This window comes from Pelecanus crispus, chromosome 3, assembly GCF_030463565.1.
Source record: "Pelecanus crispus isolate bPelCri1 chromosome 3, bPelCri1.pri, whole genome shotgun sequence".
NCBI lineage: Eukaryota > Metazoa > Chordata > Aves > Pelecaniformes > Pelecanidae > Pelecanus > Pelecanus crispus.
The window spans coordinates 33,425,436-33,438,205 of record NC_134645.1 but is presented as its reverse complement, the minus strand read 5'-3'; the positions used below and the strand labels follow the sequence as shown (position 1 = coordinate 33,438,205).

General features: G+C 40.0%; 1 protein-coding gene across 1 annotated transcript in view; it reads left to right on the top strand.

Annotated features, from left to right (window-relative positions):
• IARS2 (isoleucyl-tRNA synthetase 2, mitochondrial) overlaps positions 1-12,650 on the top strand; it is a 30,269-nt gene extending 17,619 nt beyond the window's left edge. The window contains exons 15-23 of the mRNA XM_075706933.1: positions 5,065-5,173; positions 5,966-6,068; positions 7,091-7,216; positions 7,632-7,763; positions 8,441-8,547; positions 10,018-10,163; positions 10,316-10,506; positions 12,012-12,156; positions 12,302-12,650. Of these exons, the coding sequence (XP_075563048.1) occupies positions 5,065-5,173; positions 5,966-6,068; positions 7,091-7,216; positions 7,632-7,763; positions 8,441-8,547; positions 10,018-10,163; positions 10,316-10,506; positions 12,012-12,156; positions 12,302-12,444 (1,202 nt within the window). The 3' untranslated portion in view covers positions 12,445-12,650. The remainder of the gene's footprint in view (positions 1-5,064; positions 5,174-5,965; positions 6,069-7,090; positions 7,217-7,631; positions 7,764-8,440; positions 8,548-10,017; positions 10,164-10,315; positions 10,507-12,011; positions 12,157-12,301) is intronic.
• Positions 12,651-12,770: the final 120 nt, after the last annotated feature.

The following is a 12,770-nucleotide window of genomic DNA, read 5'->3' as shown; positions in this document are numbered from 1 at the left end:
TTATTTTCAGTTAAGAAATTTCAGTTTGTGCTTGTGCATGCTAAGTTCTATAATTTTAACAGTGTACGTGTACTTTTTCACTTCTGATTACTTTCAGTAACTAAAGCAGCGTATTGTGGCTTAAAATATTTATGCTTGCTATATGCTATTTATAGCTCCTACTGCCAGTAGTTGCTACTCAGCAGGTAGCAGATATATGTTTTTATACAAATATATAATATACGCTGTTTGCCTGGAGGATAGTCCAAAGTCAGGTGTCCTTTCTAAAGGAGTAGTCTGGTCCCATACATCAAGTCTGTTGGACTTTAAACCCTCAGTACACAAATGCATGATAACAATCTTGTTGAATTATAATACACGTTAGTACCAGAGGTTTTATTCCTTAGCAACGTGGTCAGGCAACAGTACCATCAGCAAACATTCATTTTCCAGAAGACCTTTACATATATTAAAGTTCATAGTCTTTAAAAATGTTTCTGGTTTGGTTTTGAAAGGTATAACAAAGTAGTGGTATTTTCTGTGCAGTTACATACCTGCATTCTTTAAGGGCTTAACACATCATTATGCAAAAACTACTTCTAATCCTGCGTAGAGGAAAGACCTCATATTTAATAAGGAATAGCAGACCCTTGATTCACTGTTAATTTGTGTAAGGCTCCCATATGGATTCTGTAATGTCTAATAAATGTTGGGTCTTTCACAGTACAGACTTCTTTCACGGAACCATTAAAAGTTCCTCTTCTCTATCTAGTCATCTATTTCCATGAAACTTGCTGGAACTTGGTGTGTGTAAAGCATCTTCTTTTGCTGTCTGACATGACTGGAGTGGCCCCACTGGTTCAAAAGTTGGGGGAACGACTAACAAGCAGTGTGATCTCGTAAGCCTCTTTATCTTCAGAAATTACACAAACCTGTTACCTTTTTCCTATGTAATTGAGGCTCCCAGCCACTGCCAGAAGTGGAAGTGCAGTCTGTGATTCATGTGAAATTACTGTTTTAACTTACCCTTTATGAAGAATGCATTTTGTAAGAGAAGTTGTGAATTAATAGCTTTTTCTTGCATTTCCCAATATGCTCCAGCTTTTAAAAGTTTTTGCAGAACTTCTTCCTATGTCAATAAAAATAATTGGCAAGGCTTACAAACAGGCTAACAGGTGGGATTCTTTTCCAAAGTACTCTTGGGGGAAAAATGGATGAAATCCACAGAGAAATCCAAAATTGCTTAGAGAATGTCACAACAGGAAGAACAACTTCCCGTGGCTTAAACTCATGAAAGCACAGAGGCATGTGGAAGCTGGTGTGCTACCTGTAAAGTGCTACCTGTTAATTTTGTATTAGGAGATCAGTGATAAACAGCAGTTATTGCTCGCCTTCTGATGACGGTGTCATGCATGGCAGTGGTTCTTCCGCAGCACATAAGTTAATTTCAGAGCAACTGGGGGATATAATAGATGGCTAAAACTGTGAGACTAATGTTCATAATTGTTCCACTACCATGAACTCAGGTTATTGAAAACTATAAATCAATGATCTCTCTGTCAGTAACCAGCAGGAGTAAACAGCATTACAGATTTACCTGCCAGTTCCAGTCTTGCAAAAAGAAGTTGTTCTCTTCAATATCTCTGCAACTTGAGGAACTTAGGCCTGAGTTTTCACTGGACTTGAACTAGCTGTGTTGGAGCTTTATAAATGAGATGCAGCAGTTCTAAAATTCATCCCTTTAGCTGATGGCTACACAGATTGCTTTCAAAAAATATGGCAGGTTGGGAAGGGGGTGCGGAGGAAGAAGAGGAGAGAGAGATTCTGCAATATGAGGTTTTTGAACAGGTTAAAGGAATTGCTCGGTGACAGCAAGCTCAATGGCCTAAATCATGGAGTGCATGGATACAGTTGTGTTTCTAACGCATGCCCTGCTGTGTTTCCTACCAGAGACAGGGCATAGTTCTGATGGAAATGACTTAAAGTTGCTCTTCTTTCATTGAATTACGGTTGGCTTCCTTTTTCCAGCCTAGGTGTGTCAAAGGTACCACTTCTAGCTAAATGACAAATTAACCAAACCATTCTACATCAGCAGTGTGGCAGGTAGGAAGGTGCGACTTACACACTAAGATCAAAGATTTAGCTACCGTAGTCAAAAAGCCAAAAATGTACAGTTATAACTATATTGTGTGTAAAATAAATACCAATTCCCTTGCATGATTGAGAGCAGATCCACAAGTGCAACGTGCTCTGAAAAGCACTGAAGTTTTGTGGGGATACTGTTTGCTTCATTAATGCTCTGTTTGCCTAACACTGTGTTCACTGAACAGTTTCTTCTTGTGCTATCTAATCCTGTTTTTCTTGCTACATATGCCTCAAATATTTTTGGAAAGAACTGTTTCCATATTCTTTTATGCAATGTTAAAATTTAAGTCTGAATGCTTCATGCATGAATAAATTCATTTTCACAGTACTGCTGTGAGGTGGAAGAGTGTTAATACACTGTCTCCGAAAAGAAGGTGTGGTGGAAGCAAAATTTGGTTCCAAAGCATTTGCTAAAATTTTGAATACTCAATGCTGTGGTGCCTAGGAATTTTTTTTTTTTTTTTTTTTTTTTTTTTTTTTGCTATGAAGTTCAGTTTGTGTTCAGCCTTTTGATAGTGCTTATTTCAGTAGCTGTCTTTGGAGTATCAGTTTTAGAGAATTCCTTTCTGCCTTAAAATTCTCTTACAGTCTTTACATTTTCCTTATGGGCAGAGTGCCATCTGCACTACAAACTTGAGATTCTTATTTTTCAAAATATTTCATATAAAAATGCACACTGGACTGTATTGAGATGTGATATGCCATTGGTAAAAGTCGCACAGCTTTTTACCTGTAGTTTTGTATCGCAATGATGGTAGTTTTCAAGATCATAACTTTTTTCCCTATCTTATTGGCTAATGTTTAACTGAATGAATGTGATTATTTTACAACTTACCTATCTAAGTGTTTAAACTTTTGTGCTGATTGAGAGACTTGAATTTATCTTCGCTGATTCATTCCTGGTATTAAAATACAGTAAGTTTAATCTAAAAGTCAAAGTCTGTAAGATCAAAGATATGGAATCTTGAAATCCAAACTGGAAGGATCATAAATTGTAGTTCTCTTTAATGACCTATGTACTATACCTCAGTGTAAAATAAACAACTGAAAAGTCTCTTCTGGGTTGTCGGACATACTCCTCCATTTACAAAGAAACGTGTGCACGGTTCTAATTAATTTTTATATAACCGTTGCAATTTTAATGAAACTGAGGTAGGGGAGCTACCCGTGCACTTAAAAGGCAGGCTTTGTATAGGCAAAACCTGTGTTTGTATTTTACAGAGATAAAATGCTCAGGCCTCCGTTAACTTTGTAAGCTACATTAGCCAGCCTGCCAGATGTACTAGTTCCTGTCAGAAAAGACCAATACAGTTTGCTGTTTGTAATCAGTTGTTTGTTTAAATTCTTCTCTCCTCCAAGTTGTAGATACTGGCATTTCCATTAAAAATTCACTTCCCTAAAACCAGTGCCTAGTAAGCTAGTTGTAAAAAAACACATGTGGTATTACAGATCTTCCACTGTTATTCCTTGCCACAAATACTCTTTTTTTTATCTGGTCCTCACAAGTATTTTTGCAGTCTGTTAATACAAAGGCTGATGCCTACTTATTCTGCTTTTAAAACCCAAACTCTGTAGATCTTCTTGAAGGAATAAACAAATGTATTAAACACCATAACATCCACCCACACATTTTTCCTGTGCCAGCTGGAACTGTATAGCCTTGACCTTTGTAATGTTGAACTTTGTTTTATTGCAGGATGGATCTAAATATCGAAACTTCCATTAAGTTAAACAAATAAATCAAGTGTGTCAGCAGCAGAAAGAAGCATTGTCTCAGGGGTCCTAGGAAGAGGATTAAAGGAGCTAGTAGATAAAAAATGTGTAGAGGAACTTTTGTCTGAATATCTGGAAAATTATACCACCAACTTTTAGAATAAAAACTAAATGCCTGCCAAATATGTGTATAATTTTGCACATTTGTAGGTTTTGACTTGCATGTTCTGTGCTCCACATTATTCTGTTCTCACTCTGATGGTGACCTGTCTGGGATTGTTGCAGATGAGGAGGGACTTCTTGAGTCAATGAGTCCTGTACCTTTTTGTACAGTGACTGAATTCCATGAGTAAAGCCATTAAAACTTTGCTGCCCTCTTTCAGCCCTGTGGGAAAGCTGGGTTTGCTCTTCTGCTTTTAATGTGCAGTCTGCTAATACCCAGTCTATGTGCCTTGTAGCCTATTTTTTCTCTGATGCCAGCAGTACTCACTAGCTCCAGTTGTTCTTCTCCAGCATTCCTCTTTTTCATGTATTTATAGGGAATAATATTCCCACTCAGCCTTCACCTGGATAAGCTAAACAAGCCAGGCTCCTCCAGACCCCTCTCTCCCACAACAGGATTTCTGCTTCCCATGTTGTCCTAACCCTTTCCTGAAATTTTTAATCTTCCTGGAACAGTGACCAGAAATGTAAATTCTGTCAGAGGTGAGCTGTGGTCACTGCCAAAGCTTCCTGGTCTCCTCTGAAAATACTTGATGCCTTACACAGGCGTCAGGCATGTTACATCTGTGACTTGTATCCTGAGTAATTCCCACTGGTGAAGTTTCAGGTTGTAGCATAGCTTTTTATTAATTCCAAAGTATGTGATCTTTTCTTGGGTCCTTCAGTTTGTTTAGGAATACTTGGAAAGTATTTTGAGAACTGCTAATTAAGTGCTCGGAGTGTGATAGCTTCTGTTTTCAAAATTTATTATTTTGTTTGGGGGAAAGCAAGCTTATTTGTTAAATTTTGGAGTTCAGTGAATCTTGCATTTTAAAAAAATTGTGATACTAATGAATCACTTGTGTCATGTTCAAGTAACCATACACCATTTATAAAAGTGACTTATCTGCTGGGTTTAAAGAGCAGAATAAGTTTTACTAATCACTTTCAGAGATTTTCTATTAAGTGTATTAATTGTTTGAAGAGAGAGGCTGATATTTTAAACAAAATCGTCTGTTTTTAAAGGTGCAGAGCAAAGAGCAGATACGTACCTTGAAGGAAAAGACCAACTGGGAGGTTGGTTTCAATCCTCTCTATTAACCAGTGTGGCAGCAAGGAAAAAAGCACCATATAAGTAAGTGTGTGGATTGCAAACGCATTGCTAGGTCATTTATTAAATACCGGGCTTTTGATGGTGTGGACAATAGTGTATAAACAAGGGAAATCAAGCCATTGCTAAGTATCTGATTTATGTTCTTACATTTTCAGTATCAAGTTTTCCTTGGATTAGATTGTAATGGATTTATTGTTTAAATTTTTTCCATCATTTCAATAGATGTTTTCTTTCTCGGTCATTTAGGTATATCCTGTTACATTATCAGATACAGGTCTGTTCTTTTGCCATCTCTCCAACTCCCATAATCAAAGGGATTGTTATGGGAGGTGCAGTATGAAAATCTCCTAAGATCATTAACTTGTGAATTGAACATTAGGGTATAAGGAATTCAGAATCACTGTGTGCATGTCATATACTGGAGCTGTGACATAGTGTTTGTCCCCTGGAAGATGAAAAGCATAGAGAAGGGTAATGTGGGTCAGTTGCAAGGAGGCTGTGCAATTTTGGGAAATCTATTGGCTTAAAGAGTAAATAATACTTTGGTCTTTAATTCACCTAAAATATTTGTGCCCTGGATATCTACAACCAACCTGTTGCTCGCGTGGCAAAATTAAATTAAGAAAATAAAGTTGCGTGCACTACTTGGATGGTAATACAGTGTATTCATGGTTGATTGAACTCAACAGATGGAGCCTCAGGCTTACCAAATAGAGGATTTCTGTATGTTTTGACTTAGGAATGTCCTCATTAGAAATCTATTCTTAACATAGATTTTTCACTGGGATTTTGTTTGGACTAAAATCTTTTCAGGACTCTGGTAGTTCATGGATTTACTCTTGGTGAGAAAGGGGAGAAGATGTCTAAATCTATTGGCAACGTGGTTGACCCTGATGTAGTTATCAATGGAGGTGAAGTAAGTCAAACTCTTCAGTTTCTTAGAATCGCTAGTTACAATTTTTCACTACAAGATTCTGCAACTGTTTGTGGTATCTTTTTCTCTAAACAGCTGTCTTGTAGCAGAACTCTGTAAGGCTCTTCTAAAGACTTTGGCTACACTGCAATACCATTTAGCTGGAGTAAAAACATTGAGTTGTTTTGCTTCAGCTGTAAGTGCTAAAAAAACACCACACCTTTGTTCTTTGCTAAGAGAAAAGAAAACACATTATATAGAAGGTGTAAAATGGTTCCTTTTTACTTGTGAACACTGTTGATGGAGTGATGGGGGGGTTAAAAAAAATTAAAATAATTAACCTTTGCTTTCAAACTGACTGAAACCTACAAGCTGGGCCTAGCAGCAGAGCAGTCAGAGTAGCGGTTGCACCCCAGCAATCTGTCTGCTTTCAGCCTAGGCTGCTCATTGGCTCTGGAGATTTGCTTCATTCCATGGTCAGGGAGGTTGCGCTGTAGGTGATGCTCTCAATTTTTTCCCCTCCCTGGTCGTACTGTTGCTCTTTCTGAGGCTGCTCAGTAGATTTTACAACTCTCTAGACAAAAGAATCAATTCTTACACAGCCTTGCTTATCTGATTCGATAGAACACACAGTAGTTTCTATTCTTTCCAAAAGGAGAGAAGCCATTTTCAGAGTTGAAAACAGGATGGAAAACAGTCTGAAGGGGGGGAAAAAACAGTATGTCGTTTTAGATATTAACATTGCTATTTTAATGTTAAGCATTCAGAGGATTCAAGGCTGTAAGATGACTTTATCTCAACTTACCTGAGTTCTAGCATTGCCTGTACACAGACGGCTGCGAGTATATATTGTAGCCCTGGCTTTAACAGTAAACCTTGCTAAAAGAGGGTGAAGGCCTCCAAACACACTGGCCTTCTGGGCACATTTACAGGTATGTTCACAGCACTGGCAACACAGAATTGCACTGCTCACCATCCTGCAGGACCGCCAGCAATTTTACTCGTGCCTTTCTGTCTCTACTTAGGATCACACCAAGGATCCACCATACGGTGCCGATGTTCTCCGCTGGTGGGTGGCAGAATCAAATGTTTTTGCTGAGGTGCTGGTTGGGCCTGTTGTACTTAATGCTGCAAGAGATGATATCAACAAGGTAAGAGCCAAATACGCTAACGCTCTTCATTCTAATGACAGGTCCTCTTTATATTTGGTGTTGTGTTGGCCAAGTAGAACTCATTACAAAGCTTTTCAATCTTTAGACTAAAAGAAAAGAAAGCTTTTCTGAACTCATTTAGGTAGGTACTACTGCTTTTTACATCCATGGATCAAATAGTGAAGTATACTAAGGAAAAGACTGATTTTTGCAGCATGCTTCGGTAATAGCCAGTCTTTTCTTTACTTTTCTGTAGGCCCTTTTGGCAAATGTTCTTCATGATGCTTTTGTAACTATTCAAACAATCATTTTGAAAAACAGGCAACTTCAGTTAATTTATTATAGAATATTATCATTTTTGTGTTTCATCTAAAGTGCAGACCATTATTATTTAATTTTTCTGGTTTGTTCCTAGCTTCGGAATACACTACGCTTCATGCTGGGAAACATGGCTGGCTTCAATCCAGAAACCGATTCCATCCCCGCTTCAGAGATGTACATAGTAGATCAATACATGCTGCATTTATTGCAAGATTACGGCAGCAAGGTGGGGGTAAACTGTATTTAGATGAATATACGTGTAACTTTTTTTTTTGGTTATATCCTCTAGGGAAAATTCTTTTAAGTGTTTGAGTAAAGAGTGTGGGTCAAGTAGGCAAATTATGACCACAAAGGTTTGTTTGCTTGCAGCGTGCACTCCCTTAAGACCTTTTAAACTTTTGAGAGGAAGGCTCTGCTTTTAACATTCTTAACTTGGTTTTGACATTGACCAGTTTCTCCCACTTCCCCCCTGTCCAAGGCCTCAAATTAGAAGTCTTTAGAAATAGTTAGAATAGGCTATAAAAACAAACAAACAAAGAAAACCAAAAAAACCCCACAAAACTTCTACAGCTTTGGAAACCTGCTGTAGTCCAAAATTTAGTCCTTTCTGTCACTCAGAACTGTTCTGCTGAATGAGAAAGTATGGGCATAATTTCTGGGATTCCCCTGTCTTCTCCCCTCAAATTTGAATTGAAATTATTTCTTTGTCCTAACTGTTAACTGAATTAATGTTCCCCCTGCTCCCCCCTGCCCCTTCCAACAACCTTTCAAAGAAAAGATTCTCCCAGACTTTGTGTCACTCATTACAGCTTCTCCAAGTTCAGGTTCATCACGGGTTGTCCTTGTATGCCATGTGATGAAAACTGATATGCTGTTCTTATCTCTCTCTGCTCCCTCTCCCAGGTCACAGAAGCATACAAAGAATATGATTATAGCAAAGTCGTTCGATTATTGCAAGCATTCTGTTCCAGAAACTTGTCTAACTTTTATTTCAGCATAATCAAAGACAGGTAAGTGCATTACTGCTGCCTTTAAAAGGGAAAAAACGAGTTAATCAGTTTGAGATGGAGGTAGTAACATTCCAGGCAAATGTTGAGTGAACACAGATATCGCAGAGAACATTTGACAGTTACGTATTTTGTTTTAGTGCACTAAAGCTCACAGGTGAAAGCTTAGCTGCTTTCAGATTTTTGTCATCGGTGTGCTTCTATGTTCTGTCCACTAGGGGTACTGAATCATTTTGAAAGGTAATCAAGTGTACACATTTAAAACTACATAAAGTTTTAAAGATAATTCTTGGATCTGTATTTCTACCTAGAAGTGCGTGTATCTGAATTTAGGAAGGTAGGGGGAAGGGCTTTTAGCACTTATCTGGGCAACCTAATGTCTTCTACTGATGTAAAAAAAACAGGTAAAGAATCCTAAGGATGTGGCTGATATGTTTGTAAATTTTGAAAGGGCTGTTTCATCGGGGAAGGAGGTAGGGAGTTACACTGATTGGGGGTTATACTGATCTTTAGTTTCCAGAATGCAAGTAAAGGGTGGGGGGAAAGAAAAAAGCCCTAATAATAAATTTTATACATGAACCAGAACAAAGGTTCAGAGCTGCATGCTCACCTCCCTGAGGAAAGATTCTCTTCTGTACAAATGAAGCAAATTAAGAGGCTGTGTACAGAATCATAAATGGAATCATAGAATCGTTTAGGTTGGAAAAGACCTTTAAGATCATCCAGTCCAACCATTAACCTTACACTCCCAAGTCCACCACTAAACCAATTAAGGGTAGAGTCATAATTAATTGCATGTTTCCTGGCTTGGTGGCTGGATTATTTTTTAATGAAGGTAAAACTGGAACAGAATCATTAAGGTTGGAAAGGATCTCTAAGATCATCAGTCCAACCGTCAACCCAACACCACCATGTCCACTAAACCATGTCCCAGAGTGCCACGTCTATGTATTTTTTTAACACATCCAGGGATGGTGACTCCACCACCTCTCTGGGCAGCCTGTTCCAATGTTTGACTACCCTTTCCGTAAAGAAATTTTTCCTAATATCCAACCTAAACCTCCCCTGGCGCAGCTTGAGCCCATTTCCTCTTGTCCCATCGCTCACTATTGGGAGAAGAGACCAACACCCACCTCACTATAGCCTCCTTTCAGGTAACTGTAGAGAGTGGTAAGGTCACCCCTCAGCCTCCTCTTCTCCAGACTAAACAACCCCAGCTCCCTCAGCTGCTCCTCATAACACCTGTGCTCTAAATCTGCTTTCCTATGACAAAATGTGGCTGTGTATGCAAGCGGTCCTGTACCTATACTACTGTGCTTGCCTAAGAAGGGCAATTAAGAAAAGCTTTCCTTAGAAAGGCAAGCTAGGTCAGACTTCTGTACTTTCAGTGGCAGTCCTGAAAGTATGGCTCTTGAGCAAGAACAGTAACATGAACATTACGAATACTTTCCAGCTTTCATCTCTGTCTTGCAGGCTCTATTGTGAAGAAGAAAAAGATCCTAAGCGTCGTTCATGTCAAACTGTGCTAGCAGAGGCTTTAGATGTAGTAGTCCGATCCTTTGCACCAATTCTTCCTCACTTGGCAGAGGAGGTTTTCCAGCACCTCCCTTATAAGAAAGGTAAAGTACATACAATTTTTCAGGAATTCTTTTAATTGCACAGCTAAAAGGAATGCAAATACAGAGATATGCCATTTTTTAAAATTCATTTAATAAACACTTGAGCAGAAAGACACTAAATTAAAATTTCCTTTGTTTGCTTTGCTTTCAAGACTCAGAGGGTGTGTTTCGTACTGGCTGGATTAGGGCAAGCTCAGCATGGAAGAAGCCTGGCATTGAGGAAGCAATAGAAGGTGCATGTGCAATGAGAGACTCTTTCCTTGGGTCCATCTCTGGCAAGAATGCTTTGGAATATGAAGTTGTCATTGTAATTGAGCCTGGATTGCTGTTCGAATTAATGGAGGTAAAAGAGTAACTAAGAATAGTGTTGTCTGTACAACAAAATACTAATTTCTGTAAACTTTCTTCTGCTTTGTACTTGCCAGAAAATCACAGAGTAGTTGAGGTTGGAAGGGACTGCTGGAGATTGTACAGCACAAGCCCCTTGCTCAGGCAGGGCCAGCTAGAGCAGGGTGCCCAGGGCTGTGTCCAGTTGGGTTTTGAATACTTCTGAGTTTGGAGACTGCACAACCTCTCTGGGCTACCTGTGCCAGTATTTGACCACCCTCACAGTAAAAAGTGGGTTTGTGTTTTCTTGGAATTTCCTCTTTCAATTTCTGTCTGTTGCCCCTTGTCCTGGCACCGCTGAAAGCACCTGGCTCCATCTTTACACCCTCCCATCAGGTATTTTTATACATTAATAAGATCCTCCTGAGCCATCTCTTCTCTGGGCTGAGCAGTCCCAGCTCTCAGCCTCTCTGCATACAAAAGATGCTCCAGTCCACCATCGTTACAGCCCTTTGCTGGACTCACACTGTAAGTTCGCATCTCTCTTCTACCGGGGAGCTCCGAACTGGACCCAGCACTGCAGCTGTGTCTCACCGGGGCTGAGTCGCGAGGAAGGATCACCTCCTTTGTCCTGCCGGCAGTGCTCTTCCCAGTGCGGGATGCTGCTGGCCACCCCTGCTGCGAGAGCACGTTGCTGGCTTGTGGTCAGCTGCTTGTCCACTCGGGCCCCTTCTCTGCTAAGCTGCTTCCCAGCCCCTTGGCCCTCAGCGTGTGCTGGTGGTGCCCGGGGTTGTTCCTCCCCAGGGGCAGGACTGGGCATTTCCCTGTATTGAACTTCATGAGATTGCTGCTAGCCTGTTTTCCATTGTGTTAACTCAAGTCTGTCTGAAGGACAGTGCAGCCATCTAGTGTATCAGCCACTGCTCCAAGCACTGTATCATCAGGAAACTTGCTAAGGGTATGCTCTGCCCCATCATCCAGGTTGTTATTTAATATGTTAAACAGTACCAGACCCCATGCTGACCCCTGAGCTACAATACTAGTGACTGGCCTCTAGCTCTGGACTCCTTGAAAATGCCTGTTCTAGTGCCACTGGCAGTGCTCTTCCAAAGTGCTCTGCTTTCTTGATGTGAGCCTCAGAGTAACTGGAAAATTTCTGCAGAGGGAACCTTGGATGCTGCAGTTCAAGTCTGTACTCCTGCTCCTGCCATGAGCAAGTAAATTAGACTCTTGGTTCAAATCATCCACTCTGATTAGGAACCAGTGTCTTAGCATTTGTTGTCTTAGAGCTTGCAGTGGTAGAGCTCAGTTTTGATGCTGGATTTAAACATAATTTTTTTTTATATATATGGATTATTTAGACACACAGGCACACCTGTGTGTGTAAACAAATTTGTGCTCTCTTAATGACAAGGCTGTGACAGCTGTTGCAATCACATACACAGTAATTCTACTTTTGCTTTAACATTTTCCAGGAGGAGGATGCTGAGCAACAGTCTGAAAATTAACTCTCTTCCCTAGGCACTGCAGGCTGAAGAAACTTCTAGTGTTTCACAGCTGAATGAAATAATGATGGCTTCCCAGACAACCCTGCTGAGTGAGCTGCCTAAAGAAACACCTGCAGATGCAACCATCATCAAAGGGACCTTTCTGATTAACTTGGAAGGTAAGAGAACTATTCCAGGCAGGCTGCTGTGTCAAGCAGCTGGTTCTTTTCTGCACTACAACATACTTCATTGTTCACTTCATATGTGGAATTGTGTATGCTAATTACACCTACATGACCTCAGTAATAATGCTTTCTTTAACAGGTGGTGATATCCGTGAAGAATCTTCATATAAAGTTATAGCCCTACCAATTGCCAAAGCAAAATGCCCTCGCTGCAGGAGATACACTTCTGATTCCTCAAGCACTCCCTGCCCCCGGTGCCTGAAAGTCATTGCTGGAAGATGAGATGCCTAGGCACAAGCTGCTCCAACATAATGAGTACTGAAGTATATGAAAGTGGTGGCTAACCAGAAGGTCGGTGTACCGAAGCCTGTAGAAGCAGATGCTTAAGCCCAGCCTGAGCAGAATTACCACGTGTTTTTTCTGGGGGAGCCTTATGTATATATACCTAATTGTGTATATCACTTTTCAGCTTAATAAAAAGGGTGGTTCAAAATAAGTGACTGGTTTTAGCAACCTGTGTTCTTTTGAAGTTCATTTCCATTTAAGTGAAACTCCACAGTAAAACAGCTATCGTTTAATTTTTATACTGTCAGCAGGTAGCTCTGCAG